This window comes from Schistocerca nitens, chromosome 1 (genome assembly GCF_023898315.1).
Source record: "Schistocerca nitens isolate TAMUIC-IGC-003100 chromosome 1, iqSchNite1.1, whole genome shotgun sequence".
Lineage (NCBI taxonomy): Eukaryota > Metazoa > Arthropoda > Insecta > Orthoptera > Acrididae > Schistocerca > Schistocerca nitens.
The window spans coordinates 547,559,080-547,585,463 of record NC_064614.1 but is presented as its reverse complement, the minus strand read 5'-3'; the positions used below and the strand labels follow the sequence as shown (position 1 = coordinate 547,585,463).

General features: G+C 38.8%; 1 protein-coding gene across 3 annotated transcripts in view; it reads left to right on the top strand.

Moving 5' to 3' along the window:
* LOC126254123 (cation-independent mannose-6-phosphate receptor) overlaps window positions 1–26,384 on the top strand; it is a 633,915-nt gene that overhangs the window by 194,295 nt on the left and 413,236 nt on the right. For all 3 annotated transcript variants that reach the window (XM_049955284.1, XM_049955287.1, XM_049955285.1), the window contains one exon: window positions 4,111–4,270. In XM_049955284.1, the coding sequence (XP_049811241.1) occupies window positions 4,111–4,270 (160 nt within the window). The remainder of the gene's footprint in view (window positions 1–4,110; window positions 4,271–26,384) is intronic.

The window sequence follows — 26,384 nt, the reverse complement described above, 5'->3', positions numbered from 1 at the left end:
AAATTCAAAACAGTCTGTTGTGGAGCTTATTGTGAAACTGGCTATCCTTTACAGTGTAGCTGCAAATAGTGTGATATTATGTTTTATAGGCACAGAAAAAACAAACATCCAAGAGGCTGAATTTGTACAGTGGTTCCAAGTGGTATGAATTACAGTTGCACACGCTTTTCAGGTGGGACAGGTTGCTCTAAAAGAGTACAATTTTTATATGCAGACCAGGAATCAAGCAAAAGCAAGTTATTTGGACCAGCTATTGGCCAAAAGCATTACTCATACCATCATTATAGCTTTATTGTAGCCATTTTCCCACTCTTGCTTGCTGTGACATAAATATTCCCTACTGCTCTTGCAAGATCATGAACAGGAGAAAGAATCATAGGGGGCAGAGAATGTCCAACTTCTCGCAGCACAATAAATAACTTACTTTCCAACCAATTTACCATCAAGGTCAACAGCTGGTATAATTGGATACGAATGTGTTAAGGCATCGATGATAGTTGATCTTAATAAAACTCTCTTGGTACCAGTAATTTCCAGGGTTCCTTTCATATGCAATTCCTCTTAAGATCCTGATTGGATTGAGTTGAAAACAAATTCATTACTCGTAGATGGGATGGGTTTGTTTATCTTGCCTACAAATTTTTGGACCGATTCTGCTGTTTTCTGTGCATCGTCAAGTTGAAGCTTTGTTTGAAAGGAAGATTTCCACGTATATAATTATGTTTAATACCCACTCCTTGTACAATGATTGTCCTTTACTATGTTTCTCTGGAGATGGATTTTGTGGCACCCTGTCCGACAAAGATTATGAGCTACATGGCTCGACACCTGTTTCAGTATCACTTTTTCTTATTAAGCATGTATCGTCCTCATTGTACTCTTCATGTACATTATCAGCACAGACGAACGTATACGACACCATATATTCCACTGATCTATCTTGCAGAAACGCTAATATTTCATCTGCCACTTCTTTTTCAGTATGCTTGATTCCTTGGCTTCCTTTCTGACAAAATTTCAAATTTAACACTGTTGTTGTAGATATAATGCAATGTTTGCTTTGTTTATCGTTAGCATTGCTTTGCTTCGTATAAACACCACTAACACTGTAGCAATGCTGTGAGTTACTTGTCGACTAAGTAGTTCAACTACGCTCCGTAGCCTCGTGCTGCACTCACCATTGGATACTTCCAAGCCCACCCACTGTTGCCGTTAGCAACCAATATTGTTGTAGGGTAGTAGGGAGCCTGGATCTAGATGTGATAAGCTGCTGGTTGATATAACACAAAAATTTTATACTTTTATTTTATTTTTCAATTTTAAGCTGATCTGAATTCTTAAATCTCACAAACATTTAACGCCTTGCCCCAGAGCCACTCAAAAGACTGTTAACAATTACTTTGAATAATATTGTAGAACAACCACAATTTGAAAAAAAATTAAGGAATAAATTTAGCTCAAAACAATCTTTTAACTTGTGTAAAGAGTAAAAAAATGAATGTCTAAAATGATAATTCACAAAAGAGCTGGAAAACAGATGCATTTGTTTAATAGTTTTGAAACAGAATTACAAAGAGCTGAAAATGAATGCATTAGCCAACATAAGATGACTAGCTTGAGCTCAGCTTACACATCAAACAGTTACTTGATTAGCTCAGAATCTAAAATACATGTAAAATATACATTAAAATTGTGTAACAGAAATAAGTACAGATCACTCACAGGTTGCTGACCTTGACGTAGTAACTAGGAGCAAGAAAAACTGACCATTCAAACCACAAATGTGTGACTGACAGTCAGTTGTAGATATAAATGCTTTTAAAACAGTTTTGACACGTATGCATTCAGATGAAAACACACACAGAATTTTTAAAAAATTGTTATTTATGCTTAATCAGGTAACAAAGGAACTAGAATTCAGCAAACATGAGCCCTTTTAAAACTTTATTAAGAGTAACTCTGGAATTTCTGATTATCAGGCCTGCTGATCCACATATCTAAATAATTGCTACTAGCGAAAGCCACTTCACGCTATAGATGAGGACCCAAAACAATTTTTAGTGACGGGCCCAGTGTAAGGACAGGAATCTTTGAGAACTGCACCCAGCACTTAACCACAGGCAAGACAAGGTGCTCACCATTTATTTCTACACAGGACATTGGTGAAATAAGAAATGCCGGTAGGATAATATCCACCAATGAAAGCAACTGAAATGGGATTGGGTTGACTCAGGAGATGCAAGCCCCCAACCCTTGACCACGAAGACTGAGAGAAGCAGTGATTTTCCTATGCCATATAATGCTTGTGATGCTAAGCGACCACATCACAACAACCGGACCTTGGTTCTTGCTGAGTGACCATGTTAGCGTCTGTACACATCAAGAACACTGTGTAGAACATATCTCTTCCATATTAAAATGCAGCTCATTCATTTATGAAAATTTTTGTTTTTATTTTTTCTGTAAACTTATGCAGATCAATTATTGGAATAATCCTAAGGAAATGTAATTCTTACATGATAGAGGTTATTTACAGAACCCTCATTCATCCAATTCTTTGTTGGGCTGAGACTCTAAAAAATAATGTATTATTAGAAAAATTGGAAAAAGATTCAAAGAAGAACTGCACAATTTGCCATCGATTTGTTTTGTTAAATGGCTCAACTTATTGCAGTCGAGGTCATAACAAGAAAGATGTTTTGTTTCATATGAGCCTTACCTACAAAATTATCCATGTATGGCACATAATGGAGGACACTTTTCATCAGCAGTGGCTACCCTTTGACCTCTTCCATTTGCAAATGATGTGTGGAAAAAATGACTGGCTGCATTCCTCTCTTGTCTTACTCTCATTGTCTTTACACAGAAGTATGATGGATGCAGCAGAATTGTTGCACAGCCTGCCATGAATACTGGTTCTTTAAATTTACATAAAGTTTCTTGAGCAGATCTTTTTTTCTGGGAGTTGTGTTTCCTGAAAACACTATTACACTTCCATGTACACATAGCTATGTGTTAATGCACCTGGAAGTGTTATTTGTTTTGTAAAGGAAAAATGCCATTTCTTGCTGCACTGTATTTTATTTCTCCCATACGCATTTTGCCTTTTTCACTTTAAGGAATTGTCAGTGTGATCTAGAATGATACACATGAAAACCATAAGTAATCACTTATTTACATAAAAAAGAGATGTGAAGTGTTTTATAATCTATAAATAACACATATCAAAACAAAACTGTATCATTCTAGATCCCACTGATGATGTCTTAAGCTGAAAAAAGGCAAAACACTTCTGGGAGAAATAAAATTCAGTGCAGCAAGAGAAGGAATTTTTTATTTACAAAACAAGTTGCTCTGTGCTTGCTGTGGAGAATGGCCACACACACCTAGAAGTGTTTTCATGAATTCCTTTGATGTTCGCTGCCTTGCAAATTGATTCTGAGAAACACTGTCACAGTTATCTAGATTAGGGTATATACATTTCCTCAACGTAATGTTGCACATTCCTCAGAATTGTTCTAACAAATATAAGCATTTCATTTGCCTTTGCTACTATTGATTTCATATTTTCATCCCATACCATATTAATTCAGTTTTAGTATTAGCATTAGATATTTAAACTATGTTGCATACCTTCAAAGGAGTGATACCTTCTTTGTATGCTTGTGTTATTTGTAAATTATGAAAGTGAAGGACTCTTGTTTCAAGGAAGACATTGTTCCACCACGCTATATTTTAAAATAGTACTTCATTAAACATTGCTAGCTTCAAGCATCACTCATTCTCACCTGCATGCTAGATGCACACAGTGATGACCTTGCTAAGAACACCTGTACATGACATATATCTGTTTGACAGGGATGATGTGTCCACATCTGTTACGCAATTGTGAATGACCAACACTAGAAACTAGTAATGCGTAGTAAGTACTATTTTAAAATACAGGCTAGTGGAACAATGTCTTTCTTTAAACTTATCTTGGCTGTGGTGCCCAACTAGAAGTCTGTTGATGGATTCCTAATTATGTAAATTGAATTTTAGTGTATAAACTCATACATTCATTGTGTGTGCAAGATTTAAGCCATCTTGTTAAACATTATGTATTTATAGTTTCAGGAATTTAGGAGACGTCACTGACTCATTAGGTCCATCATTTGAAAACGGTGTCTTGACGTTGCAGTATTCTAATGGAGCTATGTGCCGTGATCCAGAGAGTGATGTGGGTCATTATTCCACCACAATAACATTTTACTGCAACCCGTATGAACTGGTATGTAGTGCTTCTAATATTTCGTGATCTACATTATGTCAGAGAGATATTTTGATACCAAGATGAATGAAAAGCCATATTCAGTGATAGCAAAAACTGAGTGAAACTCGTACAACACAAATAAATTATATTAGCTGAAGGCTGCGTCTTGTCTTCAATAAAATACTGAAGAGGAAAAAGGCAAGGCATGCAGACATAAACAAGATACTCCATTGGAAAGAATGGATGATGAAGATCTCTTCGACAGGGAGTGCAAAATGGCTAAGCAGGGATGGCTAGAGGACAAATGTAAGGATGTAGAGGCTTGTCTCACTAGGGGTAAGATAGATACTGCCTACAGGAAAATTAAAGACACCTTTGGAGAAAAGAGAGCCACTTGTATGAATATCAAGAGCTCAGATGGAAACCCAGTTCTAAGCAAAGAAGGGAAGGCAGAAAGGTGGAAGGAGTATATAGAGGGTTTATACAAGGGCGATGTTTTTGAGTACAATATTATGGAAATGGAAGAGGATGTAGATGAAGACGAAATGGGTGATAAGATACTGCGTGAAGAGTTTGACAGAGCACTGAAAGACCTGAGTTGAAACAAGGCCCCGGGAGTAGACAACATTCCATTAGAACTACTGACAGCCTTGGGAGAGCCGGTCCTGACAAAACTCTACCATCTGGTGAGCAAGATATATGAGACAGGCGAAATACCCTCAGACTTCAAGAAGAATATAATAATTCCAATCCCAAAGAAAGCAGGTGTTGACAGATGTGAAAATTACCAAACTATCAGTTTAATAAGTCACAGCTGCAAAATACTAACGTGAATTCCTTACAGACGAATGGAAAAACTGGTAGAAGCAGACCTCGGGGAAGATCAGTTTGGATTCCGTAGAAATGTTGGAACTCGTGAGGCAATACTAACCTTACGACTTATCTTAGAAGAAAGATTAAGGAAAGGCAAACCTACGTTTCTAGCAATTGTAGACTTAGAGAAAGCTTTTGACAATGTTAACTGGAATACTCTCTTTCAAATTCTGAAGGTGGCAGGGGTAAAATACAGGGAGCGAAAGGCTATTTACAATTTGTACAGAAAGCAGATGGCAGTTATAAGAGTCGAGGGGTATGAAAGGGAAGCAGTGGTTGGGATGGGAGTGAGACAGGGCTGTAGCCTCTCCCCGATGTTATTCAATCTGTATATTGAGCAAGCAGTGAAGGAAACAAAAGAAAAATTCGGAGTAGGAATTAAAATTAATGGAGAAGAAGTAAAAACTTTGAGGTTCGCCGATGACATTGTAATTCTGTCAGAGACAGCAAAGGACTTGGAAGAGCAGTTGAACGGAATGAACAGTGTCTTGAAAGGAGGATATAAGATGAACATCAACAAAAGCAAAACAAGGATAATGGAGTGTAGTAAAATTAAATCGGGTGATGCTGAGGGAATTAGATTAGGAAATGAGACACTTAAAGTAGTAAAGGAGTTTTGCTATTTGGGGAGCAAAATAACTGATGATGGTCGAAGTAGAGAGGAAATAAAATGTAGACTGGCAATGGCAAGGAAATCGTTTCTGAACAAGAGAAATTTGTTAACATCGAGTATAGATTTAAGTGTCAGGAAGTCGTTTCTGAAAGTATTTGTATGGAGTGTAGCCATGTTTGGAAGTGAAACATGGACGATAACTAGTTTGGACAAGAAGAGAATAGAAGCTTTCGAAATGTGGTGCTACAGAAGAATGCCGAAGATAAGGTGGGTAGATCACGTAACTAATGAGGAGGTATTGAATAGGATTGGGGAGAAGAGAAGTTTGTGGCACAACTTGACTAGAAGAAGGGATCGGTTGGTAGGGCATGTTTTGAGGCATCAAGGGATCACAAATATAGCATTGGAGGGCAGCGTGGAGGGTAAAAATCGTAGAGGGAGACCAAGAGATGAATACACTAAGCAGATTCAGAAGGATGTAGGTTGCAGTAGGTACTGGGAGATGAAGAAGCTTGCACAGGATAGAGTAGCATGGAGAGCTGCATCAAACCAGTCTCAGGACTGAAGACCACAACAACAACATAACTGTGCTCACATGTGGCTGGATGCCACCCACAAACACTAAGTTTGACATGTCTTCACTGTACCTTGACCTAGATGCAAAAAACCAAAACGAGACTCTCGCTCATCTTATTCCAAATGCAAGCTCTGTCTTTGCCATGTCTCAAATGTAAAATGGAATTCCCACTCTCTGCCCTAGCCTATATCATTACTGTGCACTCTCATCCCATTGCTTGCAACTTCCACTGCTCCCATCCTAGCCACTATTCATTTGTGATGCTAGTCACTGTAAATCTCATGAAATTTACAGCTCTTGAGCCACGGGGCTACTATAAAATAATAAAGATATCGTCAGATGTGTGCTGGAGTGCTGAGCATTTGATATAAAACTTAATATAGTAACCTAAATTCTTATGGTGAAATGATATACTTAATATTTACAGTTTTTCATAGCTTGGCATGTTGACCTTAAATTTTACAAATACATGTAATATATTATTTTTACATTTGCTCTTCATTTCATTTCATCTGATACTAGAAAGATTTTATGATTTGCATTGTTTACTACCTAATCACTAAATTAGGATAATAAGAACTTTGATTTTATCTGTTAAAATTATATTATAATAAAAGGATGGGTAATATAAGGGAGAGGATGCTCTGACTGCATGCTATGGTGTTTTGGAATTTTTTGGTTATATATTGCTGTTCAGATTATAAATGTGATATAAAGTTGTCTTTAGAAGGAGTTGCTTGCACTAGGGAAACAATCACACCAGCTAGGCATCTACTTGAGGGGGAATATCTCTTCACATCTCTCATATTTCTGCACTCAGTTCCTTCTTAAAGGCCATTTCTGCCACGCCCTATGAAGCTCCCTGCCAAAATTTCATTGCAACTATGTTTGCCATTCAGTGTAAAGATATACGGGGATGAAACAAAAGTTTTAAGTGTTGTCAAAAGGGATTCACTTGCTACCTGCACCAGAATGTTGCTATCTTCCTGTCATATTTCTTTTATTTCCTCTGTTGATGCAACAAGACACTTTTTGTTCCCTAAAGCTCAAGATTGATTTATTAAGTGAAGCTTTCTTTTTATTGTTGTGTTGCTGTCACCATCAAAGTAATATGTGGATTGTTAAGGTGGGTGATCTAATTTATTGCTTCCAGTCTTTCATACTCCATCGAATTTTTTGCTGCATTGCGTGTTCTTAAAAGCTGTTGGCTAACAATGAATATATCAAAATAATGTAAACAAATTGGTGCCCTACACCAGCAAGTTGCATATCTTCCAAATAGACAAATGTTTCTACTTGCAAAGGGATAGCATTGAGCAGAATAAATTAAAGGAGAGGATTTGGGGGGGGGGGGGTTATGGAAAAGAAATTTGCAATGGTAAGAGAGGTGGATAATTATAATGCTACTTCGAAAAATAAACGGAGATACAGAAATCATAATCAGGGTTGCCACAAGTTCTGGAAATCAGGGAATTTAAAACATAAAGGGACATTGGGAGGGGAGTGGAGGGGGGTAGGATACTCAAAAAATCTTGTTTTTTGTCTCAGCAAATGAAATGGTATGTTTACTGAGATGTCGTGCATTGTCGTTGGCTGGGCGCAGCTGAGTACGTGCACTGCTTCCCTACTCCCTCATTCTTACTGCTTCTCCTCTTCCTACCATTCCCTCACCTTGCAGTCAGCGCTTCCACCACTTCTTGCCACTAGCCTAGGAGCTGCTGATGAGATGCGAGATGCACATGAGAAGTGGTTTGTTTGGATCGGATTCTCAGAGATTGTTGATGCAGTGGCCAGAAGCGGTGGTCATATGTGCAGGAGTTATGCGTGAGTGACTGTGTGAATGTGCGTATTGTTCTCACTTTCTGACAAAGGCTATGGCTGAAAGTTTAGTTGTGAGAGTAAGAGTGTCTTTTCTATGAGCCTGTCTGCAGCTCAGCGATAATCTTTTTGGTGAGTTGCTACCTCATTAGTATTGATTTTCAGAGTATTTGTGCAAGTTATCTGTTGCATAGAATGATCAATGTGGTCTCATTACATCAGCACAGTGTCTGACACGTGAATAGCTGGCCACACAGGTAGACTTCCACAAAGAGCCAAAACTGCAGGCCATTTCTGTAGGTATCTGTAATGGATTGGGCCTGTCGATCTGATGCCCATAATTTCCCACTAATGTGCAAGCCCTGCCCATCAGATCTAATGTCACCGATCTGCCTGCAGGCCGGGTCTGTTTGTGTGTGGCATAATGCGGCGCATTTTCATAGTTTATCCAAGGACTGAACACTGCGGTGCTCCTTGTCATGCAAGAGGCCACGGCTGATGGATTTCAGGAATTGCGACTGTCTGACTGCAAGTACATTGTACAGTGCTGCGTTTTATAGACATTTTATTTCTCAGAAGAAAAATTGCACAATATCTGTAAAATAATAGACATAACACAGTGACTAATAACCGACAATAATGAACATAGTAGAACCAACATTTTATTGGTGGTCACCTATAGTGTTGGTTTACACAGTTCTTCCCTGCTTTGTACACTTTTTTCAAGAGGCCTGCTTTTTTATGAGGCTGTTTCTGAACTCGGTAAAGGTATTTTAAATATGCCTTGCAACTCCAAGGAAATGTGTTTTGTTTTATTGAAATAAAATAACAATAGTGGTCTTAATGAAACACATACACCATTTGGCTTGCCTTCTCCACCTAAAAATAGTTCATTACGAAAGGTCATCGAGTAAAATTGAAGTGATATCAGGTGTTCCCCAGGGAAGCGTCCTGGGACCTCTGCTGTTCCTGATCAATATAAATGACCTGGATGGCCATCTGAGCAGTTCTCTTAGGTTGATCGCAGATGATGCTGTAATTTACCATCCAGTAAGGTCATCCGAAGACCAGTGTCAGTTGCAAAGCGATTTAGAAAAGATTGCTGTATGGTGTGGCAGGTGGCAGTTGACGCTAAATAACGAAAAGTGTGAGGTGATCCACACGAGTCCCAAAAGAAATCCGTTGCAATTCGATTACTCAATAAATAGTACAATTCTCAAGGCTGTCAATTCAACTAAGTACCTGGGTGTTAAAATTACGAACAACTTCAGTTGGAAAGACCACATGGATAATATTTTGGGGAAGGCGAGCCAAAGGTTGCGTTTCATTGGCAGGACACTTAGAAGATGCAACAAGTCCACTAAAGAGACAGCTTACACTGCACTCGTTCGTCCTCTGTTAGAATATTGCTGCGCGGTGTGGGATCCTTACCAGGTGGGATTGACAGAGGACATCGAAAGCGTACAAAAAAGGGCAGCTCGTTTTGTATTATCATGTAATAGGGGAGAGAGTGTGGCAGATATGATACGCGAGTTGGGATGGAAGTCATTAAAGCAAAGACATTTTTCGTCACGGCGAGATCTATTTACGAAATTTCAGCCACCAACTTTCTCTTCCGAATGCGAAAATATTTTGTTGAGCCCAACCTACATAGGTAGGAGTGATCATCAAAATAAAATAAGAGAAATCAGAACTCGAACAGAAAGGTTTAGATGTTCGTTTTTGCCGCGTGCTGTTCGGGAGTGGAATGGTAGAGGGATAGTATGATTGTGGTTCGACGAACCCTCTGCCAAGCACTTAAATGTGAATTGCAGAGTAGTCATGTAGATGTAGATGAAGGTGTTATATTAGTACTTAAGATTTTTGCTCACACAAGGGAGAATTACAGAAGTCTGTACATTTTTTTGTCAACTTATGTCTTTACTTAGCCTTGAGATCTCAAAATTTGTCAGGGTCAAATGCTAAAACTTATCTGGAAATCAGGGAATTTCACTTTGGGAAACCTGTGGCAGCCTTGATAATTATGAAAAGGCCAAAGAAGATTCAAAGTAAGTTGGCCTTAAGATTCTTCTAAAGAATTGTGTTTCACGTAATCAGTTGTTCACAGGCTGGAGTGAATTTGTAATCCATGTGATGTTGTTGATGGCACTTTGGTCTCTTTGTAACCTTAAAATCTTTGGAGTTTTGGAAGCTGTGGAGAGGAGCTGCTCACAGATTAGAACTTTTTGAATTTCGGCATGTGCAGGAGTCGAGAGAAAGCAAAGGAGTGGGCACCCTACAGGGTATTTTTAGCGAATAATTGGCAATGATTTAGGTGGAAGCACACTACTATTCAGCACTCTGAGTACAAAGGGCATACCTGGGGATGGTGGGTATGCTAACAACTTAATGGAGGAGTCATCATGGCTAAGTTATAGAGTGGATCAGGAGTGAGGTGTGTTATGCAGTTGCACAGAGAGTTTCAGTTCTGGGCCTGCTGCTCTGCTCATGTCTACTGTACCCCACCATGACCATTCTCCAACACTTTCTATTGGTCCGAAGCCTGAAGACGATGTTCACAAGCCATTCCCCATCAGCAGTCCTCAACCATGCAAACTGTCTTTGCCCTGCAACATATGCCAGTTATGGAGCAGAAGCCATGGGAGCAGTCCCTCGGTCAGACAACAACTCGTAGTTGAAGAGGCAAAGAATTTTCCATCCCAGAGTTTTCAATAAAATACTCCTAAAACCCTTCAGGCAGGTTGGTGAGTGCACTTTTGTTACTTCTTCTGCAGGAGTGGAGACTTTAAGAGATTGCAAAAGATCATCTGGCACTCCCTTGGGAAGGTGGATTGCCCTAATATGTGTATTACAGGCTAGAGGAGGGTGAGTGTTGAATAATTGTAAATCTATTGTACTGAGGAGCATATGTTTACAATATTGGAATATTTCGTAACTTCTTAGTTATGAAAAGCTTCAGGGGCCTCGGAACGACGTGGCTTGCCTGTGCAAACTAGAAGACCAGTAGCCCTTGAAGACCAGTAGGGCAGCGGGGTGGTGCGGTGAGGTATGATGTTGAGGTGGTACGGTGGTTGGGACACAGTGCATTGGTGATTTGGCGTAGGAGTGGGGGGTGGGGTGGGGAGAGATTGTGGTGTTACTTGCTTGGTGGTGTGTGCCTCAGGAATTGATGGTACAACACTCCCTGGTGACATTAGAGGGAGCCATCATGGTGCGTTACACAATAAGAGTGAACAGGGGTGTAATTTAGAAACAAATGTTTCCCACTGGTTGTGAGAGCCTTAAGTTCAAGTACAGGTAAGTTGTATCACATGGGGCGAAAAGAGGAATGTAAAAGACCTTACATTCTCGTCAGCATCACAATTAAAATTTAAGTCTAGCTTTACACACAGAATTCAATAGATGTAACCCCTATGATCTACATTTAATAGGTGAAATAAATTGCCAGCAGGTATTAACATTAAGATGAAATACATTCCCTTAATGAAATAACAGTTGTGTAGTATCAGATATCTAACTCTGCCATGTCTTGATAAATTTACTGCCAAAGTTGTATACAAGCTTGGTAGCTGTGTGTTATGTACATATTTGACATACCCCTGATTGAATATCGAGGATGCAAAGGATCATGACTATAACCGTATTTACTCGAATCTAAGCCGCACTCGAATCTAAGCCGCACCTGAAAAATGAGACTCGAAATCAAGGAAAAAAAATTTCCCGAATGTAAGCCGCACCTGAAATTTGAGATTCGAAATTCAAAGAGAGAGAAAAGTTTTAGGCCGCACCTCCAAATCGAAACAAAGTTGGTACCTTGTAATATGAGACACAATTTAGGTCGAATGAATGACGATACAGCTACAGTAGTTTCGTTCGAGTCGTAAGCTTAGCAGTTAAGCTTTACCAGGTAGCCATTGCTATGCGTCAGGCGCTCCGTACGTATTTATACGGGTACCCTTCCTTTTTGACATGCTTCGTCTGATTTGAATCGATTACTTATTTTGCTTTGATCTGATAAGTGCTGTTTTCTTTGTTATAGGTGTTTACGTCACTCTAAGCTGAAAATGCATTACTGTACTGTCATGCATTGTTTGTCGCATTCTGATAGTGCGTGTTTACGGCCTGTCGCCGCTCGCGGCATGGCTTGCTTTTGTGCGCGCTACCTCCGCTTACAAATAAAAAATAGAGAGGAGTCGTCTCATTACCGAAACAATGGCAAGAGACTGATATTTGTTGTTACTTACACTGCTGCTTTCTTTGATAATGATCAACAAGAACCAAATAATAGAGTGCGTATGATAGAACATGTTCTGAACGAGAGTTAGGAGAAAATTTTTCTCCATTTGAAAATCTTTGTGGCCGCTTTTTTAGTAAATCAAATTCTGCACAGAAATTGGTCATCTTAGATTTAACAATCTAGTCAGTTGCCGTGCTTCATTTCTGACTGTATCACTATTATGCATAAGAATAATACGAATATAAACATGACACGATACGTATATTCTTCCGCGTTTGCTGTTGTCTCACTCTAGTTTCGTAGTTTATTAGGCAGACAGGATTTAAATGAGATAGCAGCAAATGCAGTGGCAGAAACTCGGGGCGGAGAAAAAAAGCTCGTCTCCCACCTTTCTTTTTTTTAATTTATTTACTGATGCAGAAGTTTTGGCGCCAGTATTTATCTTTGTGCCTACAAAGCATGCCTGTGCAGCGCTACATGTATTCGACGGCAGAAGTTAGTTGTGGCGGCACCTACCAACATTTTTCCGAACTTCCGCTTCCTTTGCACTCGATTCTAAGCCGCAGGCGGTTTTTTGGATTACAAAAACCGGAAAAAAAGTGCGGCTTAGATTCGAGTAAATACGGTAAAAACCTCAGCCATAGATTTGCTAGGTCTGCTACTCTTTTTTTGTGATATAGGTAGTCTGTAAAACCTATCGTGATTAGAATGAGCTGTCCTTGGCAAGCCCATGCAAGTGAAGCTATGTAACAACAAAACCATTTACAGTTTACTCATTTGATAAAAGTACTTATTGCACCTACTAATGAGGAGTTAAAAATGGTGAACAGATGCAAGGATGTTAAGACAACCCTTAGAGTCTAAATGCTAAATAAATCTGTGATGACATGCCTTTCCCAAGTTGGGGAGATAAACACAAAAGCCTATCCTAATTCATAAGCACAGCATTTCATTTATGTAGTTTAGTGTCATGATGTAGTATATAGAAAAATCTATCAATATTATGACCATCTTTATGGCCTGTCTAAAAATCAACATATTTTCAATGAATTACACAAATTGAAATAAATACACAATTAAATCTTTCATCTAAACACAGTGTTCCTTTGTTTGTCAGGTAGTTTTTATCCATGGTAGTGAACTTTTGGTTGTGGCATTGCAATGGCTTCTTTGGGTGAGCTTCAGCATCACTTACAATACCCCTATTTATACAAGAGCCACATAGCTAGTCTGATTAAAGGCAGAGTTAGATTAGTGGAGGTAGAGCCAGGTAATATTATGATCATTGTATAGCTCCAGTGATGGCAGACATTAAACAGAGAAGGAAATCGTATTACACAAAACACACAATGCTAAACAGATGCACAATTAAATCTTACATCTGAATATAATGTTACATGTCCTTTTTCCATTCCCAAAAGCACTGGTCCTTGTAGTTACCGTATTGACTCAGATCTAAGCCGCCCATTTTTTCCGGCTTTTGTAATCCAAAAAACCGCCTGTGGCTTAGAACCAAGTGCAAAGTAAGCAGAAGTTCTGAAAAATGTTGGTAGGTGCCGCCACAACTAACTTCTGCCGTCGAATATATGTAGCGCTGCACAGGCATGCTTTGCAGGCACGAAGATAAATACTGGCGCAAAAACCTCTGCGTCTGTAAAAAAGTAGAAGATGAGCTTTTTTCTCTGCCCTGAGTTTCCATCGAAGTAAATAGAAATTCCGTATTGGTCATCTTCAAATGTAGCAGCTTTTCAAATATTTGTAGCAACAAAAATAAATTTCTTTACACAAAAATACCAACAATGCACAAGGCTTTGCACGAGTTGAACGATGGGGCTCATTAAGATTTCACGTAGCGGCACCTATTGCGTCGTGGAATTTTGAGAAGTGCTTGTTGGTGTTAGTGAACCATAATGAAGCGCTTTCATTATAGTGCCAAATTCAAGAGGGGAGTTATTTCTTTTGTGGAACAAAGTTCTAATCGTGGTGCAGGTCTGCACTACGGAATTGACGAGAGCAACGTCAGGCGATGGCGACTGCAGAGACAGAAATTATTTGAATGTTCAAGTAACAGGAAATCATTTGGTGGGCCAAAGTGTGGCCGATAACATGCACTAGAAGTGATTTTAATGAATTTGTTAAGGAACAGCGACAGAAATTCCGGCCTGTAAATGCTGAAATTTTAAAAATTAAGGCACATGAAATTGCTAGAGAGCAAAAAATCAAAAATTTTAAGGGTAGTCGCAGCTGGATTGATCTGTTTATGAAGCGCTGGGGTTTTTCGCTTCGGAGCGAACTTCAGTTGCACAGAAGCTGCCGAAAAATTATGAAGAAAAACTTGTGGAATTTCAGTGCTTCATAATTAGGCGACGCACAGAAAAGCAATACCTTCTTGGTCAGATAGGAAATGCTGACCAAACTCAAGTATATTCTTATATGCCATCAAATTATACGGTTGACGCCAAAGGAAAGAAAGACATAAGTGTTCTTACATCATGGGGTGAAAAACAGTGGAGGACCATCATGCTTGCTTGCACAGCAGATGGACATAAATTACCCCCATTCATAGTTTTCAAGCGAATAACTTTACCAGAATCGGAATTGTTTCCAAAAACTGTAATTGTACGAGCAAACAAAACTGGGTGGTTTTCAGAGGACATTGTGCTGGAATGGATTAGGCGTGTGTGGAATTGTCCTGGCACAATGTTTGGTTTACGCAGTCTGTTGGTATTAGATGTGTACGCAGGCCATACAACATCTGCAGTAAAACGAAAATTAGAGGAAAGCAAAACGAACTTGTCAGTAATTCCAGGAGGGATGACGTCAGTTCTGCAACCACTTGACATCTTTTTGAATAAACCATTGAAGGACAAGCTTAAACGCATGTACACAGACTGGCTTTCGAAAACTGACAGACAACTAACACCAACAGGACGTGTAAAATGCGTAAGTTTGTCGCAAGTGTGCCAGTGGATTTATGAGGCATGGAAGTGTGTTCCAAATCAGAGTGTGTAACAAGCATTTAAAAAATGTTCGATATCCAATGCACTAGATGGTACGGAGAACGATGCTCTGTATGAAGAAATGGGCAACAAAGAATTGAGTGATAGTGATTCAGAATCGTGACTTATATTTTAAACATTTCGTATAAGATGTATTACAAACGTAATAAAATTTTGTTTTAAATTTCAGCGTTTAATTTCTAAGTTATTTTCATTCTTATTTTATAACTGTTGCTACTCTGCAGTGCACAGGATAGAAAAGAGTGGAGAGCTGCATCAAGCCAGTCTACAGACTGAAGACAACAACACACTCTGCATTTGAAGTCATCACTAAAAATCTACTAGGCCTACAAAAATCCGACTGGCAAGACTGCTTGGGATGTATTTCAATATGGCCAACTCTATGTTCTGAATTTTTTCCTACTGTGACAAGAGATGGTTGCTAATATGAACTTTTATGAATCGTGAATCACATGCAATATTCTCTTCACAATAAGAATAATATGAATGTAAACATTATGCCATGTATTCTTTCATGTTTGCTGCTATCTCATTTAAATCCTGTCTGCCTAATACACCGTGAAACTAGAGTGAGACAACAGCAAACGCGGAAGAATATACATATCATGTCATGTTTATATTCGTATTATTCTTATGCTGAATAGTGATACAGGCAGGAATAAAGCACAGCAACTGACTAGATTTTTAAATCTAAGATAACTCTAACTTCTGAGCAGAATGTAATGTACTAAAGAGGCGTCTGCAAAGATTTTCAAACAGAGAAATATTTTCGCTAAACTCTCGTTCAGAGCACCTTCTATCATATGCAGTCTATTATTTCGTTCTTGGTGATCATTATCGAAGAAAGAAGCAGTCTAAGTAACAACAAATAGCAGTCTCTTGCCATTGTTTCGCTAATGAGACGATTCCTCTCTCTCTTTCACTTTTTTTTTTTTTTTTTTTTTTTTTTTTTAAGCGGCGGTAGTGTGCACGGAAGCAAGCCATGCCATGAGTGGCAACAGGCTGTAAGCACTCATTATCAGAATGCAACAAACAATGCATGACACAGTACAGTAATGCATTTTCAGCTTAGAGTGACGTAAACACCTATAACAAAGAGAATGGCACTTACCAGATCAAAGCAAAATAAGCAATCAATACAAACCAGATGAAGCACATGAAAAAGGAAAGATACCCATATAAATATGGACGGAGCACCTGACACATAGCAATGGCTACCTGGTAAAGCTTAACTGCTAAGCTTAAGACTCGAACCAAACTACTGTAGCTGTATCTTCATCCATTCTACCTAAATTGTGTCTCATGTTACCATGGACCAACTTTGTTTCGATTTGGAGGTGCGGTCTAACATTTTTTCTCCCCTTGACTTTCGAGTCTCAAATTTCAGGTGTGTCTTAGATTCGGGAAAATTTTGTTTCCTTGATTTCGAGTTATTTTTCAGGTGCGACTTAGATTTGAGTGCGGCTTAGATTCGAGTAAATACGGTACATTCACAACCTGACAACAGCATTAGGTGTTAGGTCTGTGGTCACGGTAATATTGTATTGTAGGAGCAGAATGGAGCTGCCACACTTCATTTTAGTCAGCAGTATGTGTACATCATAAGCATGCAACTTAAAAGTTTTTGTACAATCTTCTGTGTAGTACCTTAATAGGGAGTACAATATGTCAAGGGTGTTACGGAATGTCACGTGATACTGAAGTGTGCAGGATCTGTTAATTGCACTTTACACCCAAGTGCTCAGTTCCAGTTACCTCTCTTCCCAGGAGTCCACAAGTGGAAACAATACTTATTACATAATTAGTATCCCATTTTTTTTAAAATAAATAAACGAATGCTTAGAACTAACAAGTTTGAAGTTCATGTAAGTCTGTGATCACAGCTTCACTCGCAGTATCCATACTAGAAGTAAAACAAGAGAGAATAAGCAGATCTAGGCAGTATACAGTTCTGGTAATGCCAAACATTGATGTGGGTAATAACATAACCAGGATTAATTTGTCCCTTCTCCTAGGTTATGAACAGATTGATTGATTGATCGATTGTGATGGATGAATATCAATGACAGTAGGTGGCGGTATCTGGTTATCGTGGTTTTCGGTATTCGCAGGCACAGTTCTACTTCCCTTGGAACTGTTCATGTAGCACTAGGCCAAGGTGTGATCAGCTGTGGCAACATGATAGTGGTATCAGAATGGTGAAGCCTATGTAAGAGAGGGGAAGCAGGGGACCTTATGATGTCACATAATGGCCACCTGCTCAGAAGTACCATTCGCGAAGGCTAGAGGGGTAGGAGAAGGTAACAGCCATGTGGGGCTCCCTGTGCACAACCCATATGCTTAGGTGGGACAGTGTCTGTGGTGCTGTGTTGCTGTGTGTGACTTGTAACTCGTGTCTAATAGAAATATAAAGATTCAGCCTGTGAATCAATTAACAGTGTTGTGGAAACTAACGATAAATAATGTGCACTATTTCCGATTGGTGCCCTTACCTAAGAATTGGTACCAGGAGTCTCAGGATGGGCCAAACAGATAGGAATACCCAGTTGGCTGTCTCTCCAAACAAGTCCATATAGCAAATAGCATGATGTGGTTCCTCAAACCTCTGCCCACCAGGCACATGACACAGTGTCTCTCACAGTTCTCTGTCCAGTTAAATTGGGATTTCGTAACTGAACTCCTGAATAAAGCTAGCATAAAATGGCAGTGAATAATAATGTTATTGTGTATGAGAAATGTACTTGCCTTGCTGCATTTGTCCAGCATGGTGAAGAAATCGCTATGGAAGGATAAACATTCCACTAAGTTGTTTTTCTGAAGCCCCAGGGCTGACAACATACATTCAGAATCATATTAGCATGTATAGATAATTCACACAAGTCATTCAAGACAGTCCCACAGCAATAGGGGAATATATAGTACTCAGAACAAGTTAAGTGCTGTACTATGGTTTAAGTACATCCTGCACTTATGGCCAAGGGATTAGACATTAAATCAGACAGCAAAAAGATTGCAATTTTATTGTCAAGTTATTGAATCTTTCTGAATCAAGAGAGAGGAAGTCTCACAAGATTAATCAGTCCCATGAAAAACAGAAAGCATGGAATTACTCATATCTCCATACGCTCTTTGTGTATAGGTGTTTTAAGGGCCTACACGGCTGATACACCGTGGTATGTTGTGGATAAAATCATTAGAAGTAAAAGGAGTTGAGAATGATTATAAGTAATACCGCAGTGATAAGTGAGAAATCAAATCTCAAAAAATTACGAATGTCTAGTTAATGCTCTGAGCGTTGTAGGGCATCCAGCTTGTGCGACAAGAATATGCAGAATATGACTAAACCATTTTATTGACAGAATAGTTCCATAATTTTGGCAAAACCTTCTGATGGGGCTGTGCTCAGTCTCGTGATCATAGTGCATAGGGATGTATAGAATGTAGGGTGTACCTTGGTGCTACTGGGGGCAGAAGGTTCCTTATTTTCCATACAACTATTACAATACCTAGTTTGACTTGTGTTGGTGCTGTTGCTACCAAGGGCTGGGTTCTACTTGTACACATTGAAGGCTTCAATATATTGAAATGGTCAGCTACAGAGTGATCTGCCAAATGTATCTCAGTGTTCAGTGGGCATGTCCAGTGAATAATTTGGTATGGAACTTTATAGGGTGGGAAAAACTGGAAAGTTTTTAATTGTTGTGTTCCACAACAAGACCCAATCATGTGGTCAGTTATCAGGGTAGCATTGTTTCTCTATTGCCCTGCAGAACCTGTCTTGAGGTCTCCTTGAAGTTAGTCTGCTTCACTCTTCTTCAAATCATCTTAAATCAGCAGGCTAAACTTTTCATTTCTCCTAGATAAACATCATGTGGCATCTTATCTAATTCAAAGGGAAAGCTCGTTAGGTACCTGTATACTACTTCATAGGAATGTGTTCTGTTGATTCAATAGCTCTACTGTTATAAACAGACAGTATGTATGGCAGATATTGATACCAATTGTTATGTCTTATTCACACTATAAAACAACCTTTTAAAGATAGTTCTATGTACTCTTTTGACACTTCAATTGGTTTCGTGATGGAAGGCAGTATTTTTCCACTTTGTGATCCTCAAAGTTTACACACTTGCAGAAATAAAGCAGATGTGAAATGCGGTCCATTAGAATGGCATCAGGGCTTCCTGATGGTAATACTAAATGATCGACTAAAGCTTTTGCCACTGCCTCTGCTGTCATGTTGGCAATTGGTACTAAAACCAGATACCGTGTGTGTGTGTGTGTGTGTGTGTGTGTGTGTGTGTGTGTGTGTCTGAGAGGAGGGTCCTGTAACATCCAATGCTTCAATCTTGAATGGTCTAGAAGTTTCTGGCAAAATTTGCAATGGAATTTCCAGTTGTGTCTGTTGGCCTTGTTATGCACGTAGAATCCAAGCACGTTTGTAATTCTCAATATCACACTAACGAGTTTTCCACCTGTAGAACAAAGCAATTGTTTTTTGTTAGTGGAGCATTTTCAGCTTTGACAGGTATGAATGCTATCGTGACATTCGGTGATGATAAAGTGCTAAAGCACTTTCGGTCTCACCAATTACTTCACAGTGGAGTCGGAGGGGAGAGTGAGTTGCGATACTGAATATCATCTTCAAGACGAGAGAAGGAAAGTTGCTACTCACCTTTTAGCAGAGATGCTGAGTCGCGATAGGTGCAATAAAAAGATTCACACACTCATAACTTTCGGCCACTAAGCCTTGGTCAGCAGCACACACACACACACACACACACACACACACACACTCACACACACACACACGCAAATGCAACTGAGTGTAGTTTCAGCTCTCTGAGACTGTAGATGTGTGTGCAAGTTGCATTTGCGTGAGTGTTTGTATGTGTGTGTACTGCTGACAAAGGCGTAATGGCTAAAAGCTATGAGTGTGTGAATCTTTTTATTGTGCCTATCGCGACTAAGCATCTATCCTGGACTGGGCGCTAATGACCGCTGTAGTTGTGCGGGGGGGGGGGGGGGCACTAGATTTTCCATTGTTAGACTATCATCTTCAGGTACAAAATCTGGGAGGTTGGCATATTGGTTGCACTCTGCATTCTTTCTGCTTTTGAGCTTCTTGCAGCTCCATAATAGGCATCTCATCTGCTTAAAATGAACAGACCTTCCTGCTCGACACAGCTGCATTCTGATGTAATTTCCCAGGCTTACAATGCATGTCATGATCATACTCGCTTAACACCCATCTAGTCAAATGATTAATGGGTCCTTCAAATTTAGCAGCTCCAGAAGGTCTGTATATTCAGTAACTACTGTGAACGTCCTGCCATACAGATAACATTTGAAGTTATGTACCATAAATACCAGATCTAATAACTCTTTCTCCATTATAATGAATTTCTTCCTTGTTAAGCTGGCAAGATATGTAACCAGTGGGTTTTTCATTGCCACCTTGTTCCTCACTAAAAACACATCAAATACCAAAATCGGTTGCATCACAAGATAATATGAATGGTTTTTCAAAATCTGGGTATATTAGCAGAGGAGAAACATCTTTAATGTGACTCATGGCTGTCTCACACTCTGTAATCCGCTCAAAGGTACCCTTTTTTTGAGAAAAATTTGTCCGTGGTTTAGCCATTATAGCAGAGTCATTGACAAAACAATGACAGTAAGTCATGAGGAGATGAAAGCTCTGCAATTCGTTCATATTAGTGAGTACAGGAAAATTGTCTACTGCTTTTGTAAGTTTTGTATCTGGTTTCACCCTAGCCAAATTAATAATAAGACTCAGGTACTGAATCATAATTCTGCTGAATAACATTTCTCCAATTTCAAACTCAAATGTTCCCCTTGTAATCACGACTATCATGCTTGCTAGCTGTTCGGCATGTTCTTTGATTGTACGTGAGAAGACAATAATGTCATCTAAATAAACCAAACACTGAGTGGGTTTCAATCCTTATAACAACGAATCTGCGAACTGCTGAAATGTAGTGGACACATTTACTAAGTGATTTTGCAGCATGACAGTGCTTGACCCCACATCGCAAAAGAGGTCAAAATGCACTTGGAAACATTAAAATGAGAAGTCCTACCCCACCCACCATATTCTCCAGACATTGCTCCCTCTGACTATCACATGTTTAGATCAATGGCGCATGGCCTGGCTGACCAACACTTCCAATCTCATGAAGAAGTCACAAATTGGATCGCTTCAAAAGATGAACAATTTTTTTGACGAGGGATTCGTACACCACCCGAAAGATGATTAGATTAGATTAGATTAATACTAGTTCCATGGATCATGAATACGATATTTCGTAATGATGTGGAACGAGTCGAATTTTCCAATACATGACATAATTAGGTTAATTTAACAACATACTTAAGTTAATATAACAACTTTATTTTTTTGTGTTTTTTGTTTTTCTTTATTTTTTATTTTTATTTTTTTAATATTTTTTTTCTTTTTTTTCTTAATTTATATCTAAAAATTCCTCTATGGAGTAGAAGGAGTTGTCATTCAGAAATTCTTTTAATTTCTTCTTAAATACTTGTTGGTTATCTGTCAGACTTTTGATACTATTTGGTAAGTGACCAAAGACTTTAGTGCCAGTATAATTCACCCCTTTCTGTGCCAAAGTTAGATTTAATCTTGAATAGTGAAGATCATCCTTTCTCCTAGTATTGTAGTTATGCACACTGCTATTACTTTTGAATTGGGTTTGGTTGTTAATAACAAATTTCATAAGAGAGTATATATACTGAGAAGCTACTGTGAATATCCCTAGATCCTTAAATAAATGTCTGCAGGATGATCTTGGGTGGACTCCAGCTATTATTCTGATTACACGCTTTTGTGCAATAAATACTTTATTCCTCAGTGATGAATTACCCCAAAATATGATGCCATATGAAAGCAATGAGTGAAAATAGGCGTAGTAAGCTAATTTACTAAGATGTTTATCACCAAAATTTGCAATGACCCTTATTGCATAAGTAGCTGAACTCAAACGTTTCAGCAGATCATCAATGTGTTTCTTCCAATTTAATCTCTCATCAATGGACACACCTAAAAATTTGGAATATTCTACCTTAGCTATATGCTTCTGATTAAGGTCTATATTTATTAATGGCGTCATACCATTCACTGTACGGAACTGTATGTACTGTGTCTTATCAAAATTCAGTGAGAGTCCATTTACAAGGAACCACTTAGTAATTTTCTGAAAGACAGTATTGACAATTTCATCAGTTAATTCTTGTTTGTCAGGTGTGATTACTATACTTGTATCATCAGCAAAGAGAACTAACTTTGCCTCTTCATGAATATAGAATGGCAAGTCATTAATATATAATAAGAACAACAAAGGACCCAAGACTGACCCTTGTGGAACCCCATTCTTGATAGTTCCCCAGTTTGAGGAATGTGCTGATCTTTGCATGTTACGAGAACTACTTATTTCAACTTTCTGCACTCTTCCAGTTAGGTACGAATTAAACCATTTGTGCACTGTCCCACTCATGCCACAATACTTGAGCTTGTCTAGCAGAATTTCATGATTTACACAATCAAAAGCCTTTGAGAGATCACAAAAAATCCCAATGGGTGGTGTTCGGTTATTCAGATCATTCAAAATTTTACTGGTGAAAGCATATATGGCATTTTCTGTTGAAAAACCTTTCTGAAAACCAAACTGACATTTTGTTAGTACTTCATTTTTACAGATATGTGAAGCTACTCTTGAATACATTACTTTCTCAAAAATTTTGGATAAAGCTGTTAGAAGGGAGATTGGACGGTAATTGTTGACATCAGATCTATCCCCCTTTTTATGCAAAGGTATAACAATAGCATATTTCAGTCTATCAGGGAAAATGCCCTGTTCCAGAGAGCTATTACACAGGTGGCTGAGAATCTTACTTATCTGTTGAGAACAAGCTTTTAGTATTTTGCTGGAAATGCCATCAATTCCATGTGAGTTTTTGCTTTTAAGCAAGTTTATTATTTTCCTAATTTCAAAGGGAGAAGTGGGTGAGATTTCAATTGTATCAAATTGCATAGGTATGGCCTCTTCCATTAACAGCCTAGCATCTTCTAATGAACACCTGGATCCTACTATATCCACAACACTTAGAAAATGATTATTAAAAATATTTTCAACTTCTGACTTTTTGTTCGTAAAGTTTTCATTCAATTTGATGGTAATACTGTCTTCCTCTGCTCTTGGTTGACCTGCTTCTCTTTTAATAATATTCCAAATTGTTTTAATTTTATTATCAGAGTTGCTGATTTCAGACATGATACACATACTCCTGGATTTTTTAATAACTTTTCTTAATATAACACAGTAGTTTTTATAATTTTTGATAGTTTCTGGGTCACTACTCTTTCTTGCTGTCAGATACATTTCCCTTTTGCGGTTACAAGATATTTTTATACCCTTAGTAAGCCATGGTTTCTTGCAAGGTTTCTTACGAGTATATTTAACTATTTTCTTGGGGAAGCAGTTTTCAAATGCATTTACAAAAATGTCATGAAATAAATTATATTTTAAATTGGCATCAGGTTCACGGTACACCTCATCCCAGTCTAACTGCTGTAGGCTTTCCCTGAAATTTGCAATTGTTAAATCGTTGACTGAACGTACCACTTTGGAGGACTGTTTAGTATTGCTGAATGGAGCTATGTCATATATTGTAACTAGCTGTGCACCATGATCAGAAAGACCATTCTCAACAGGCTGAGCATTTATCTGGTTAAACTTATCTTGGTCTATAAAGAAGTTATCTATCAGTGAGCTGCTATCCTTTACCACCCGAGTAGGAAAATCAATAACGGGTGTCAAATTGAAAGAACCGAGTAATACTTCAAGGTCATTTTTCCTATTACCCTCTTTCAGAGAATCTACATTGAAGTCCCCACAAATAATAATTTGCTTCCCCCTGTCTGACAGATAGCACAACAAGGAGTCCAAATTTTTCAGAAATAGATGAAAATTTCCTGATGGGGACCTATATACAGTTACAATTATAAATGTGCCCTTATTTAATTTAAGCTCACAGGCACATGCTTCTATATGTTTCTCTACACAAAACTTTTTTGTTTCTATACTTTTTGCACAATGATAACTTTTGACATATATGGCAACTCCTCCTTTCTCCATATTTTCTCTCATTACATGTGCAGAGAGCTTATATCCACTTACATTTACCTTATCCATATCAGTAACAATGTGATGCTCAGACAGGCATAGTATATCTATTTCATTCTCAGCTTCTAAATCTTCTAAACAAACCAGAAGCTCATCTACTTTATTCTTTAAACTCCCAATATTTTGATGAAATATACTTACATTATTTTTAATTATACCTTTATGAGAACCTTTCCTTATTCTAACATTTGCAGTACTCTCCTGTCTGAGTTTCTCATTGTGCTTAGGCCTAGTTCCTATACCAGTGGTCACACGGTGTTCAGAGAGGCAGATTATGTCAACTGGGTTGGGTGACTTTAATTCATCAATGCAATTACCTAGGACTGAGCTACAACTTGGTGGAAATAAAATTTCTGGTGATTGGTGAAAATTTATAATTGATAGCTGTGATTGGTGATCCAATGTGCTAGAATTGTGCTGTTTAATTTCTTTCCTAAACTGAAGATTTGTTTCAATCCTGACCTCTCGTAGAACTTGACATCTTTCTGTCTTACCTATCCTAAAAAAGGTGCTGCTCCAACACCTGTAACCACTGGTATTTTACCATTCATGGCAGTGCCTCCACCCCTTAAATTTCCTGCTATTACCCCAGCCAGTTTCCCCTTCCCTTTCCTGTTGAGATGTAGGCCGTGCCTGGTATAGTCCCACCTACTGAGATAATCAACAGGAACCACACCAATATGAGCCCCCGCACCCGACCCAAGCAGCCGTTCCAACTCCAAATTAACTCTCCCAACAGAAGAGTCCAAATGAGGCCGGTCATGACGTCTCAGGACAGATACAAATTCAACATTGGTGTGTCTCGATGCCGACGCAATCTTTACCAGGTCACACTCTATACTGTACCCAGGATCTCTGTCAATGCTGTTCCCTGGCCCTCCCACAATAACCACGGTGTCTTCCCTGGTAAATCCTTTACAGAGTGAACCTAAATCCTCTGTCACCTGATCCAGACTAGCACTTGGTTTGAAAAAATTTGTGACCTGGTATTCTGGTCCTAATTCCTCCTGCAGAAGTTGGCCTACACCTCTGGCATGAGAACTGCCTAACAACAAAACTTTCTTCCTTTTCGATAACTTTCCTACATTCTTTTTCAATTTCCTATTGAAAGTTTGTTGTGTCCTGTCTACACCTACCTCTGCTTGAGGCTCATCAGTTTCTAACTGAAGCAACAGGTCAAACTTATTTTTGACATTCACCACAAAACTGTCAGACTTAGTTCTAGGCCTGTTCCTTCTGCTACCTGTTGCCACTTCCCACCTCTCTTTGCCCTTCTCCCTCCTTAACCTGTCCAGATCTTCCCTAGCCTGATCTAGCTCAGCCTGAAGGGCAGCAATTTTCCCCTCCTGTTCCACTATCTTCCTATCTCTGCTGCAAATCCTACATAACCACTGATGAGCCTGATCCACTTTCCCAACACCCACGCCACTGCAGTCCCCCCAGTGAAAAAAACTACTACATCCATCACACCAAACCCCGGAACTAACAATTCTACGGCAAGTCAGGCACTTCTCACTCATGGCAAAAATAATACTTTAGCTAGAATAAATCAATTAAATTACCGAAAATCAAAAAAGACGTTACAAGAATTAAGCCTATTCACAAATGTATATAAGCAAGTTTCTGATTTAAAATTCCGCTGTTTTTCTGAGATCTGTATTAAAACAATGAAGGTATACGCTATTTATTATATATTTCACTCGATGGAATGAAAAAAAGGACAATTAAACGAGATACTTTAACTTTGATTCTCCAAAAACGTTACGAGAA